The sequence below is a fragment of the Capsicum annuum genome, chromosome 3 (genome assembly GCF_002878395.1).
Source record: "Capsicum annuum cultivar UCD-10X-F1 chromosome 3, UCD10Xv1.1, whole genome shotgun sequence".
Lineage (NCBI taxonomy): Eukaryota > Viridiplantae > Streptophyta > Magnoliopsida > Solanales > Solanaceae > Capsicum > Capsicum annuum.
Window position 1 is genome coordinate 240,736,295 of NC_061113.1, and position 14,153 is coordinate 240,750,447.

Genomic DNA, 14,153 nt, shown 5'->3' on the forward strand with positions numbered 1-14,153 from the left:
CCACCCCCGCCCTTTCCTCTTTCCCCGCCCCCACAACAGCCCCCCGCTCCAATCCCCTCGTACATGACCCTATCCAACCATCAACGCCCACAACCACTACTACAAGAAAATATAAGAAAATATAAACAATGGTAGTAACAAAGCAGCAGCAGGAAATACAAGGCTCACACAAATTAGAAGAAATAATCAAGAAACAAAACTAAACTCAAATAGGGAGAAAAAAAAAACCGAGGTAAGGACAAAACTAACAGTAAGAAAAATAGAGCACATTAATGGCCTGGCACCAAGGAAAAAAAAGATATTTATTTTCCTTAATAGAAAGGCTAAATCAATTAGTTGTAAAATCAAATCTCCATTTTTCATAAATAAGCAAGTAACATATTAAATTAAGGAGAATTACTGTCAGCCGAATCATAATATACCATAATTATACAAACCAAAAAAATATGCAACTCTATATTGAGGGCAAGAAATAGTCTAAGAATCAAATAATAAAATATTTTTCTTAAGATGTAAAGTAGAATCAAATTAGGACAAACTCATGACCAAATACTAAAGTTAAACACGTAAAATCTATTATATTTTTTTTGAAATATATATATACACACATATGAAAAAATAGCTTTCCATCAATATGCAATACATTTCAAAATCTATAGCGGAATCCTAAAATCATCTTAAGTGAACAAAGATAAGAATTTTGAATTAACAAGCAACATTTAATATGAATCATGTTAAGTAAGATCAACCGGAGAATCCACCAACAGCATCCGAAGCTAAGAATTTAAGGTTTAAAGAACAGTCATGAAAATTAGGGATTTTAACATATGCTAATTAAAAGGTGTAAATGAACATGAAATTGAAACAATCGAGTCAAAATCACATCCCAAGCATCACAAATTTTAAATCTAAGAACCTGTTTTAGGATGTTCTCTAGATTAAGTAAGAAAAAAACCATTTAATTGGTTTTGTGAGAATAATAATAAGAATATTATTGAATTGTTCTAACTATATTATTACATTGAGACCTTATTTATAGACACTACATTCCAATCATTTTCCTAATAGGACACTACATTGCAATCTTTTTCCAAGTAGGATTATATATGTTATTCCTACTCCTACTCATATTCTAACACTCTCCCTCAAGCTGGTGCATAGAAGATATGTACCAAGCTTGTTATGAATGTAACTAATACGAGGATCAATGAGGGACTTGGTGAAGATATTGGCAAAAAAACTGATAAAGACTGCTTTGGACGTTTGGGAAACCTCAACTGAAACGGAACAAACTGAAAAAGTGATCCGAAAAGTAGTAAACATAGCCGGAAAGTCAATGTGTCACTGAAAAATTGCCGGAAAATGCTGGAAACTGGTATAAAATATAAGGGTCATCTTGAAATCAAGAGATGAGTAGATCTTGAACAAGATAGTCACCAAAGAACTAGCCAGAACATACTCAAGCGCTGAATTATTAGATTTGATGGCTGAAAAGTGGTTACCATTTGAGAAAAAATTATATGGGTAGGGTCAGAATGACGAAACGACCCTACTGAGAAAGAGAAATATGAGTAGGGTCCGAATGACGGCACGACCTTATTGAAAAATAGAAATTATATGGGTAGGGTTGGAATGACGGCACGATTCTACTGAAAAAAAGAAATTATGTTGGCAGGGTTGGAATGATGGCATGACCCTACTGAAAAAGAGAAATTATATTGGTAGGGTTGGAATAATGGAACGACCCCACATAAATTAGATCTAAGGAGTCACCGAAAAGACTTACGGAACTACGTAAATTAGATCTGATGAGTCACCAAAAAGATGCACGGTGCTATACAACTCAGATATGAGAAAGTAGTTCGGAAAGATGCACGGTGCTAAGAAAAATAGATATGAAAAAGTAGTCACCGGACAGATGCATGGTGCTATGCAAAGATATGAGAAAATAGTCACTAGAAAGATACACAGTGAGTCAGTGACCCAACTTTTGGTAACATAATCATTGGCCAGACTGGTGGCATATATGGATTATAGCCGCCCGCCGGCAGCGGAGATTCTTTACCAAGATCGTGAAGCTCTGATACTTTGATTCTTTACCAAGATCGTGAAACTCTGATACCATGTGAGAAAAATAATAAGAAGAATATTATTGAATTGTTGTAACGACATTATTACATTGAGATCCTATTTATAGACACTACATTCCAATCCTTTTCCTAATAGGACACTACATTGCAATCCTTTTCCAAGTAGGATTATATATGCTATTCCTACTCCTCATATTCTAACAGGTTTCCAATTATATTTTCGATGGCAGAAATCTTTGCATATTTTCTAAGGAAAAAAAGAAAAGAAAAGAAAAAGTAAGTGGGAGGACACATACCTTGGTCCTGAATGAAAAAGGAAATTCTAACGAAATGTTCATTTTTTGGTGTTTGGTTATGTTATTACATTGAAAATATAATCAGAGTAATAGTTGGTGTTGGGAGACTTAAAGAAAAGTTCCCCATTTAAAATACTCTGTGAATAAAGATTGTGTGGTGTCAGTGTGTTACTCTGAAGCTTGTTGGAATATTCAGTTTAGAAAGAACTTTAATGATTGGGAAGTAGATGAAATCAGTCAGCTGTTAGCTGTTTTAGGACCCTTCAAACTGGACAGTTCAAAAAATTATTCACTGGTTGGCTGATAGATAGTGAAGGACCTGTTTAACTCCAGATCTTATCCAGAGGAAAGGATTTATAATGTGCTGCAGGTGTATCTATGTGAGAAGGAAGTAGAATCAACGAATCACATACTGATTCATTGTGTTCTTGCCTGACTAATCTGGACTGTTGTTTTATGTTAATTTTGAGTGAACTGGGTGGTGTCTAGAGATGTGCAGTGTCTATTGTCAGCCACCTTTATGCATCTTATGGAGTATATGGTTGGAAACGATCAGGACGTATTTTGATGGAGAAAGGAATCAGATAGCAGTTGTAGAGTATATTTGCTTAGAAAATCTGTTTCATTGGTGCAAGGATAGGACAATAGAGCACTTATCAGAGTTTCTTTTAGATTCTTTTAGATGAGTGTGTTTAATTCATATATTTTAAAAAATAAATGTTTCAGAATATTTTACAACAGGTTAAGAAAACAAATAGGCAAGGGTAGTTCAAGACAGAAGATAAAGATGAATTTCCTTGTGTGATTTATCTTCTGATGTAAAGAAGCCCTAGTATAATACTGTATTCTGAAGCTATTTTTGAAATTTTTGAAAAGCTCCACATATGTATATATGGTTTTTGCACAACTTTTTTGCATTGGTATAAAAAGTGTTACCATGATGTCTTTTAAAGGGTGCAAGTGTTTTCAGCTACAAGTCTGTCTATTCCTGCTATATAAGACTTGCTCCTGTAGACCTAGCAAGTATTCAGTTAGTAGATGTTTTAAGGATAAAAGTAGTTCTATGTTGAGAACTCTTGTTTTTTTGTCTTTCAGTTCTGGTGTAAAGAGAATGATGTAGAGGATGCAGAATCACTTGTAGACGTTTTTGATTCCCCTCTATTTTATAGGGCTTTCCTTGTTCTGTAAATATTTGACTTACCAGTACCATCTTGGTGCTGAAGGATATACTGTGGCCTTATTCAAATTTACAACAATCACAAAGAACCATCCCCATAGCTCCCTGGGCCTCCTCTCCCCCACCCACCTGCACTTATACCAAATGATATCAAACACTGCACGTGACTAACCCCTTCAACTGAATTTTTAGAGGAACCATTTTAGTCATTTGGATTTCAGCCATGTAATATATAATTGGGGTTGTTACTGGTGTCTCGAACCTGGGTCAGTTTTTTTGATCAATTCCTAACTAGGTTTTATGAATTATGACTCAACAAGTAGTTTTTTTGTTTCCTTTTATTAAAGGTAACTTAATAAGAATATTTCTTGTTTTTTTTCTTCTCATTTGTGAATCTTCTGACATTACTTCCTTCTCCAAAATTGTTAGGTCCTACCTGCTGGAAGAGAATTGTTTTCCTGCCTGCTAGCATTAAGATTATTTTGGTCATCTGCCAAAGGAAAAGATGCTCTGCTTTCACTTTGTCTGCGTGTTCAGTCTTCTAGCATTGAGGAGCAGGAACTGGAGAAACAATTTGAAAATGGTCTAAACCGTGATTTCAGTCTTGACTGGAAGGAGCATCCTCCATTGCTGTGTTGCTGGGAAAGTCTGTTAAGGACACCTGCTTCAAAGGATGATCTACCAACTTATACTATTCAGGGCATTGGGATTTTATCCTCTGGTGCATTGTCTTTTTGCATGGATGGAGAAAGGTCTGTCTGTCCATGTTCAATTTTTACATTTTTTATGGTGGGGACTGTGGGTGCATTAGTTAAGCGTGAGGATTCTGTCTGTTTCTCAGGTGCTTGGCCATTGTTCAAATACATTAAATACATTCGGATACATGCCTATCATTTTAGATCTTAAATCACATGAAAGGAATTAGTTTTGAAAGATCAGCATTATCTTGGATTCCATGTAAGACCTAGCGAAATGGGGGACCATAGAAGAAAAGAATCTATACCAATTAGTTAGGATTAGGTTATACTCAGGTTCGTACATTTACGTAGGTCCAATATTTGCTGTGAGTCTTTTGTCTTGCTTGAGATTTATATGCCATTAGAAAATGTAGAGAACTCCTAGTGTTAAGAGGACCTTTTTCCATGGTTGTTGTAGGCTGTTTCAAATTTTATTTTATATAGCATTGGACTGAGATGAATTTAAATGGAGCAACTGGACAATGAAAATTCATATAGCTAATTGTAAGTTGATTGAGTTGTTGATGTTGTATGTTAGGATGGATGTAACTTGCTACTCAATTGATGTTATGCGAACACCTTGAAATTATCTTTCATGTTTTTATTTTTCATCCCTATTGGACTTCCTCTGACAAGTTTTTCATTCTATCGTTTGGAAAATTCCTGATGCTAGAAGATCAGAGCAAGCGTCTTGAGTAACTGATCTCTATACATGACAAAGAGTAACTAAGTCTAAATGTGCTTTATCTGAAGATGAGGAAATATTAATGTATAGATCTAAAGAGTGTGTTATGAGATATGAGATAGTCATATACAACTTAAGACAGAATTGAATAGGTCTGTCAACTCATGTTTCCTTCAACTTTTTTTGTTTGGATAGTCTTGTACTATACATGAAGATAATACCACTTATGTATATGCAGTTCCCCGTGCTTCTAACAACTGAAAGACATGATATTAATTTGTCTTCAGATGTGCATTTATTGATATGGGGTCGGGCTTATGAGAGTTGTGATTAGATTTATTCAAGTCCTTTATTTTGTTATGTAAACAATTTTGGCATGCTAAACATTCTTCTGTACTTCCTATTACCCGATTCTTATCCTATTGGGACGATGTTAGTCAAAATCAGCACCAGGACCTGTAAATCTTTGCATGACTTGGCATTGTTTTCAAACTTCTCTTGTAATTTGGTGTGCACTTTGTTCTTAAAATATTCTTAACAGTGTGAACATGGAGAGAGTTGCTGCAATCAAGTACCTCTTCGGGTTTGAAAATGACAATGTTGCCAAGGACGGGCTTGTTGAAGAGAGCATTGAATCTGTAGAGGAACTTGTTAATTTGTTGAAGGCAAGTGACAGTTCCTCTTTGCCTGTATTGGACAAGATTTCTCTGGACCAGGTATACTTCCAATTTTCCTGCTCTCGGTTCATTCTCTTGTTGCTTCAGGATGTATGTAATTGGATTTTTTGGTGGACAGGTCAAGGAGTCAGCCAGGTCATTAATGCTTTTTCTGCAGAAACCTACTGGCACAGTTACGGCAGATGATATAATGAGCAATATTCGTTTTCCTTCTTCAAATACCCCATATTCCTCAAAAATACATGCCATATTAGATGGTGGTGCTGAAAGGATTGAGGATTATGATTTAAATGAATTTGGAGACAAGTTTTCATGGGAGTGCCCTGAAAATTTGCGTGATAGTTTGACACAGACAGGTCTTAGTAGTAAAAGGAAGCTCTCCTCAATGGAAGGACCAAATAGGCGCGCCAGGGTAGATAGTGCCTCAGCCGAGACTGCCATACAGGGTTCATTCCCACGGGGTTCTATACCTACCATTGTTCCTTCAGGTCCTACTCGCAGGGACACTTTCCGACAGCGCAAGCCAAACACAAGCAGGCCTCCTTCTATGCATGTGGATGACTATGTTGCAAGGGAAAGAAGTGCAGATGGATCTAATAATCCTAATGTAATAGCAGTACCACGAATAGGGTCTAGTAGTGGGAGACCACCGTCTATTCACGTTGATGAATTCATGGCTAGGCAAAGAGAACGCCAGAATCCTCCGGGTTTCATGGTTACCGATTCAGCTTCTGCACAAGAGAAAGCAGCAACGCCTGAAAACAAAACAGATGTGGATAAGTCGAGTAAATCTCGTCATCTGAAGTCTGATCCCGATGATGATCTCCTGGGGATAGATATTGTATTTGATGCAGAGGAATCTGAACCTGATGATAAGCTGCCTTTTCCTCAGCCGGATGATAATCTACACCAGCTTGCATCTGCAGTCGGACAAAACTCTCCTCGGTCAATCGTTGAAGAGACAGAAAGTGAGGTGCATGAAACTAGTCAATTCTCTCAGCTGGGTACACCTGGGGCCTCAAATGCTGATGAAAATGCCCAAAGTGAATATTCTTCTAGGATGTCGGTTTCTCGTCCTGAGCTGCCGTTGGCTCGAGAACCTAGTATATCTTCGGATAGGAAATTCAGTGATCAGTACGAGGACACAAAAAATTTCCCAAGTAAGACCTCCAATGTTTTTGCTTCGCCTGCAGCAGCAGTTAGCTCTGGTGTAGGTGCTTCTGCCTTTACAGTGGCTTCTCCGTCATCAGTACAGGCAGCTGTTGATTCTCGGATGCCTCCTAACTTCTATTCTAGATCTACTGGAAAGCAAAGTGGAGCTACTCCTCCAACCATTGGTTCCCAGGGATATTTTGACCCAAAATTGCAGACACCATTACCGCCAACTCCGCCCCCTGTGACAATGTCATCCTTGTTGTCTCAAAGTGCAGATCGTATCGTAAGCCAATCTTCTCCGTTCGTCAGCTCTACGATAGATGTCCAGCCTCATTTACCACCAGGCTTCCATGTGAGAAGATGCATTATTTTCAGTTATTATTATAATTATTCTTTGTTTGCTAAAAATGGTGTTTACTTTTGTAATAGGTTCAAGCTGAGTACTTATCAGTTGGTGCTTCAGCCCCTGTAACCTCCAGTCCTTTGCCAGATTCAAAGTTTGGTCGGACATCACTTCCTTCACCTGGAGGATCTGTTAGGCCTCTTCCACCTCTTCCTCCGACGCCGCCCCCATATACAATTAGCCTTTCTAATTTATCGTCATTAAAAAATCTAACTTCCCAGACTCCAGTTTATAATCAAAGTATTGGAACTAATGAGCTTCAGCAGACCTCTCTAGCACATTCAAGTGATGTTCGACCGGGTAACATTTCAGCATCTGGTCCCATTTTAACAACTTATCCTCCACCCCCATTAGCACCACCTTTGTTATTTAATAGGCATGGATCAATGCCTGTCAATCTTTATGGAAGTAGCTCAGCTCCATATCACAATGAAAAGCTCCCTAGCATCTCACAGCATCTTCCTGCCATTCACTCTATACCTTCTGTAACCCAGCTGCAGCCACTTCAGCCCCCTCAACTCCCTCGTCCTCCACATGTTAGGCCACTTGTTCCAGCTTCACCGCAGTCAGAGCAAAGTGTCCCGTTGCTACAAAGCCCCCTGCACATGCAAATGCCAATGCAGCCACCACAGCTGTTGCATCAACCTCAAGTTTCTCCAGCTCATGTGTACTACCAGACCCAACAGCAGGAGAATGTCTCACCTTCGTTACAACAGCAGCAAATAGACCACTCTCTCTCTCAAGTTCCACAACAGCAAGGTGATATTGTCAACCAGCAGCAAGATTCTGGAATGTCATTACAAGATTTTTTTAGATCTCCAGAAGCTATTCAGGTACTTATGCTAACACAGGCACGCGTTTTACATTGCATTTATGGCAACCAACTCTCTGTAGTTGATGTTATTAGGAGACTACTGATTATGGAAACTAGAAATAGTTAAAGTTCCACAACTTGTTGAATCAACTAGTGTGATTATTTTAGTAATTGTGTCAAATTATTAAGTATAGAGTATTCGCTGTATCAGATAGTTATCTGGTTGATTTTGATAATTACCCATCCTTGCAGTCTCTCTTGAGTGACCGTGACAAACTCTGCCAGCTATTAGAACAACATCCAAAGTTGATGCAGATGCTTCAGGTATGACTGGCATCTGCTTGTTATGCAAGTTAAACATGTTTGTCTGCTCTTTCTTTTGCCCCGCTGCTATGCACTTTGTTATACAGTTTAATGTTGCTATGCTGAACATAGTTTTTTCTCCCCCTCTATGTGACACAAATAATGCAATGCTGACCAGAGATTTTTTTTTCCTCATTTATTTTAAATTTTCCTTTTCATTTTGTGACAATTTTTTCTGGATTTCATAGTCACCCAATGTACCTTGGGTACTTAATTGTTTGTCCCCTCTATTTATTTATTTTTTAGTTTCCTATGGAATGTGTGACAAGAATGTGTCACCGAGGCTTAAAGGTAAGTTCTGCAGAGTGGTGGTTAGACCTAACTGATGTGTGAAGTAGAGTGTTGACTCGTCAAGAACGCACACGTTCAGAAGATGAGGATGATCGATATGCAGGCATACCTACTAGGAGAGACACGATTGGGAATGAAGTTGTGCATACAAGGTGGGACTGGCCTCCATAGCCGAAAAGATGAGGTAAGAGTGGAGTTGAGGTGGTTCGGGTATGTGACAAGTAGTTGTGCAAAGGCACCCATAAGGAGGTGTGAGGGGGTTTGGCTATAGTAGGTTTCAGGAGAGGGAGAGGTACGCCGAAGAACAATTGTGAAAAGGTGATTAGACAGGACATGACACAGCTTCAACTTACTGAGGACATGGCTCTAGATATAAGAAGGTTTGGAGGTCGGGGATTTGGGTAGAAGGATAGTAAGTAGTAGTGTGTAGTAGTACTTCCCCGAGGGAGAGACAGGATGCTAGCCTCTTTTTCTCATCTTCTCATCTGCATGGTATTCTTTTCTTCAAGCCTACTATGACGTGTTACTTTGATTGTTTTGTCTGTCTTGTAGTATTATTATTTTTTTCCTTTTTGGCTATTTTGCTGTCTATCATGTTATGATTGCACTTATTTTGAACCAAGGGTCTATCGGAAACAGCTTCCTTATCCCACAAAAGGTAGGGGTAGGATATGCGCACATCCTAACCTCCCCAGACTCCATTGAGTATATTGTTTTCTGTGGGGGGAATGTATGGGGAAAGTTTCTGATAATGCTAATGGTTTGGCAGGAGAGATTGGGCCATCTCTAAGTGGGATACCAGTGGAATCATGGCTAAGTTCTGGCTTCTTGTCTTTCTGCCTATTGAATGTGGAACTCGTCGCAGCCTTTATTGTTTACGAGCTGCTAAATGCAACTGTAGAAGTTTGGAGAAACAGCGGTCACCCCCTTGTACAGAAAATGTTGTATTAATGTCTCAATTCGTGTTTATAAACATGTATGTCATTGTGCATTATATTAGTTTGTTAGCTTTAGAACATGTCTTTGAATGTGTACGAGTAAATTTTGTTGCGGCCAGCATAGCTGTTTTTTCAATGAGTTTGCATTCATTGCAACGCCTCTCATCTTCTCTCTTGTGGTTGGATTTTCTGCTGTAACTATGTGGTATCACGTATATTGTTTTTTTCTTTCTCGTTCGTTGAGCCCTGTTTTTGCCAAGTCGGTGTATTCCAAACAATGGGAGGCCTTTCGAGACAACTTTCTTTTATGTGAGTTTTAAGTCTACATCGTTGGGGCATATATTTTATAGTTTCACACTTAATAGATTGATTCATCTAAAGGTTAATGTAGGACAATAATCAAATCATCTAAAGGTTAATGTAGGACAATAATCAAATCATCTCTAAACAATTCTCTTATCCTCGATGTGATGTACTACTACTTGTACCTTGTCTATTATGCTCATTTCTATATTTTTAATTTTTGCTCAGCTTGTTCATGACAGCAGTGGTTACTTTAAAAATCGTATGATGATATTATTTATAGCCACGTAAATTACGATTCAAAAAGAATTCTTAGAACTCTTGCTCGATCACTCATGGATGGGAGAGTGGTACTCATTTAGTTTCAAAGTATTATTTCTCCTCGGTGAGCTTATGATAGCCTCAAAATATTGTGATTGCTTGCTTGATAGTTTGGGCGATTGTGAACAAATAAAGATTCGTCGTTCTTTTCACGAAGCTTTCTCGTCTGTCTTTTTGGACTTGGGTCTATTTCAATGACCGAAACAATCTCTCTACTCCACCTGTGGTAGAGTACATTTTACCCCCTCTAAATCTTATTTATAGGATTATGTTAGGTATGTTGTATATTTGTGTAGGTACGTATGTATGTATGTGTGTATAGCTACGCTTTCACCATAGATTTGCAGACAGGAAAAATAAAGCAACTCTCTCTTTGCATGGGAAATAAGAGACACATTTACTACTCAATATGTAGTATTAGAAGCTTGTCATGCTTCTCTTATTGCCTTTTTTGATTATTCAGACATTAATCAAAGGAAAACAATGTGAGCGTGCATTTTATTTTTTAAACTTCGGAAGCTCATGCTTCTCTTATTAGTTATTACCAATACATTTAAGCATAATCTCAAAGACATTCAAATAAGTATTGCTATCATTTTTTTTCTCCAATCATTGACGAGTTATTATTTATTAAGCCTTCTTAAACATGACCTTGAATGGGACATCACTCAAAGCCAAACGTCTAACTCCATCCTGAATGAATATGCCAACATCTTTGCAAATGACCTTGCAGAATTTGCATACTGTAGGACAGTATATCAGCTTATAATCGCGTTCGAATTTCTCGATCTTGAACCAATTACTTAGAGTTTCCCTGCCGGGATTTCCTTCATTTCCACCTATTGTAATGAAGTATTTCCCGGTCTTTTCATCGTAGTCACCAAGCTTCCACAGGGTTGTCTGAACACAGATGGAATTTGCTGAGAATATGATGTTTAAATCAGTCGATTCGCGAATCACGCTTTTCTTTGCATTAAAGGGTGTAAAGGTCAACGGGAGGCCTTGGTTGATTTCATTTTGTTCTTGGACAACAGCATCAAGTGGACAAGTTTTATCGCCAATACTGTCTAGGGTGAGTCCACCACCTCTGCCACGTACCACTGGCAAAATGTAGTAGTCGACGCCCATCCGGAGTATCTTTCCGGCAATGTCGACTACTGCCGGAGGGGATTCGGCTGCTGAAGAGAGGAAAGAGTTAGAAGAGATAGCAAGGATGAGGAAGGGAAGGAAAAATTGGTTGATCTTCATTTTGAGCTTGTGCTTGTGAATAGATTGAAGGTTTAATTGGGCTTTTATAGCTGAGGGAATTCAAGAAATGCACATGGTCAATGGATCTAAGTACTGAAAGACAACTTGTTTTCTTCTTTGGGTGGTGTTTAACTTTCACATAAACCCAAATTTTCTAATTTTTAGATCAATGTAACTTACTATTCTCTGACAAATTGATAAGATACTGAGAAAATGATGAGCACGTATATAGCACATTAAACCATTTAGTCGCTTCTACTATGCTTTACGGCACGTTACATATTTATGACAGGCAAATTATGCAACTACTTTTTCCTCTAGCTTTCATCTTACATATATAATATATACATGAATTGTTTTTCTGTCCAAGTTTCAATATTCAAAAGGTCAACATGCTGGTTCCTAGATCATGCATTAGCTAAGCATGAAAAGTAAATGTGGATACTCTGGATAAGATGATCTGGATGCACCTCATATGAGGCATCAAAGAAAATCTCTTAAAGTATCCATCAAAGAGAAATACAATATATGAAAGTTTCTTACTTGTACTGCTGATGCTGCTGGTGTTGTGCGGATTAGGGGCTACTGTGGACTCTAATCCTCCTTTTTCCAGTTAACCCGACACTTTAGAAAAAAAACAATGGTGTCTGGGTCGAATTATACGCACCTCAACTAATTTTACAGTTACCTGCTACATCCCACTATCCCACTAGCACAAGTATCAAGTAACTTTGTCCGTCAAATCTTGGACATGAGGAAAAATCACCTAATAGTGCAGTACTGTCATCCTAAAAGTGTCAGAAATACACTGATCTACCACACACTAAGAAGCAGTGCCTCCCATAGTTAAACGAACTTGGACCGGAACCTTGAGTTTTTTGTCCTTTTTCCCAATCATCACACCTAAATCCAGGGCAGAAAATTGTATGGTTACCAAAAGATTACATTTCTTTAGGATTAGTAACGAGGTCCAAATTTGATTGCTTTAGAATTGTATCTAATACCCTGTAAATCCCATCATAGACATGTTGTCTGGATGTTTCGGCCACGTATTCATGAAGAATTCCATTAATTTCAATCCAACTACAACCAGGTTTTTTCTTGATTTTTTGATCTCTCATCATCTTCACTGTCCTGGAGGCCTCTTCCAACTTATTACCAGAGTTATACAAATTCCAAAGTAATACATACACCCCGTCATCATGAGGTTCTAGTTCAAGTGCTTTCCCGGCAGCCATTTCAGCTAATTCCAGATTTCTATTCGCGACAGAGGCACTCAGAAGTGACCTCCATATGACAGCATCTGGTTTCATAGGCATATGGTGAATCAATCGCACTGCTTCATCTAAATGACCTGCACGACCAAGGAGGTCCACCATACATCCGTAATGCTCTATCTTAGTCGCGCAACTAGTGTCATTCTTCAGCCTGTTGAATAATTCCCTCCCCTCGTTAACTAATCCAGCGTGGCTACAAGCAGATAGAACTGAGAGATAAGTTACCTCATTTGCAGTCACCCCAGATTCCAACATCTCATCGAAAACCTCGAGGGCATTTCTTCCTCTACTGTGAAGTGCCAAACCTAAAACTATACTAGTCCACGAGAAAGCATCCTTCTTTATCATTCCCTTAAAAATCGTCATAGCAAAATCAAGATTCCCACTTTTCGCGTACATATCAATCAGCGCGTTATTTGCACCAACATCCATAGCAAAACCAGCTACTTTATTCACATATCCATGAATAGACCTCCCAAAATCTAAAGCTCCAATATCAGCACAACCAGATAACACCGCGACAATGGTAACTGAGGTCGGGCTATCAACGCCTTCCTTCCTCATTCTTTTAAACAACTCCAACGCCCCAACCGGTTCTTTACCACGTACACATCCCACAATCATCACCGTCCATGAAATGGCATTCCTACAATCCATTTCCTCAAACAACTTCCAAGCTGACTCTATTTCCCTGGCTACAACAAACCCATTGAGCAAACTAGTCCAAGTAGCAACATCCGTAACATCCATACTATCAAACACACGTATAGCCAACAAAATTCTCTCCGTTCGACTATACATATCAATCAGAGCATTACCCACAATCGGTGCAGCTCGATCAAGAAATCTATACGCCATCGCGTGCACTGTTTTTCCACTAATCAGGTCCTGAGTTCTAGCACAAGCTGAAAGAGCTGCAACAATAGAATGCGAATCGGGCTTCATCGGAGTCGAAAACAAGCGGGCGAACAGCGAGAAAGCTTTAGTGGGTTCTTGTAATTGCAAATGCAGAGATAAAAGACAAGTCCAGGAGACAATATCTGGTTGGGCAATTTGATCGAACACCTTGTGGGCATAGAATGGTTTGTTCAGTTTTGTATATACGTTGAGCAATTTGCAAGCAAATGATTGGTGAGATTGGGTAAAGAGATTACATGTGATGGATTGTGCATGAATTTGCTTGATTAAATATTCATGGCTTATACATTTGTCAAGTAAACGTTTCAAAGTAGCAGCTCTTACTACCAGTTTCTCACTTTTTTGGATCATCAAAATCCGAATACTGCAATATTTTGTATTGCCCACTCACTTGACAGTAGGTTCTTAGAGTGTTGTAAAACCGTCGTACTCGATCATACACATATTATACATGAATTAC

At 38.5% G+C, this 14,153-nt stretch overlaps 3 protein-coding genes across 3 annotated transcripts in view; 1 reads left to right on the forward strand and 2 right to left on the reverse strand.

Moving 5' to 3' along the window:
• The window catches only part of LOC107862734 (protein virilizer homolog), a 37,819-nt gene extending 28,028 nt beyond the window's left edge, over positions 1-9,791 (forward strand). The window contains exons 23-28 of the mRNA XM_016708380.2: positions 3,993-4,315; positions 5,527-5,701; positions 5,781-7,169; positions 7,247-8,053; positions 8,287-8,358; positions 9,458-9,791. Coding sequence (XP_016563866.2) covers positions 3,993-4,315; positions 5,527-5,701; positions 5,781-7,169; positions 7,247-8,053; positions 8,287-8,358; positions 9,458-9,478 — 2,787 coding nt within the window. The 3' untranslated portion in view covers positions 9,479-9,791. The remainder of the gene's footprint in view (positions 1-3,992; positions 4,316-5,526; positions 5,702-5,780; positions 7,170-7,246; positions 8,054-8,286; positions 8,359-9,457) is intronic.
• Positions 9,792-10,720: 929 nt separating this feature from the next.
• On the reverse strand, positions 10,721-11,689 carry LOC107862736 (kunitz trypsin inhibitor 5). The gene has a single exon (XM_016708382.2). The coding sequence runs from the start codon at positions 11,496-11,498 to the stop codon at positions 10,881-10,883; it is 618 nt and encodes a 205-aa protein (XP_016563868.1). The 5' UTR covers positions 11,499-11,689; the 3' UTR covers positions 10,721-10,880.
• A 750-nt stretch (positions 11,690-12,439) lies between these two features.
• LOC107862735 (pentatricopeptide repeat-containing protein At2g22410, mitochondrial) lies at positions 12,440-14,044 on the reverse strand. Its single transcript, XM_016708381.2, has one exon. The coding sequence runs from the start codon at positions 14,042-14,044 to the stop codon at positions 12,440-12,442; it is 1,605 nt and encodes a 534-aa protein (XP_016563867.2).
• Positions 14,045-14,153: the final 109 nt, after the last annotated feature.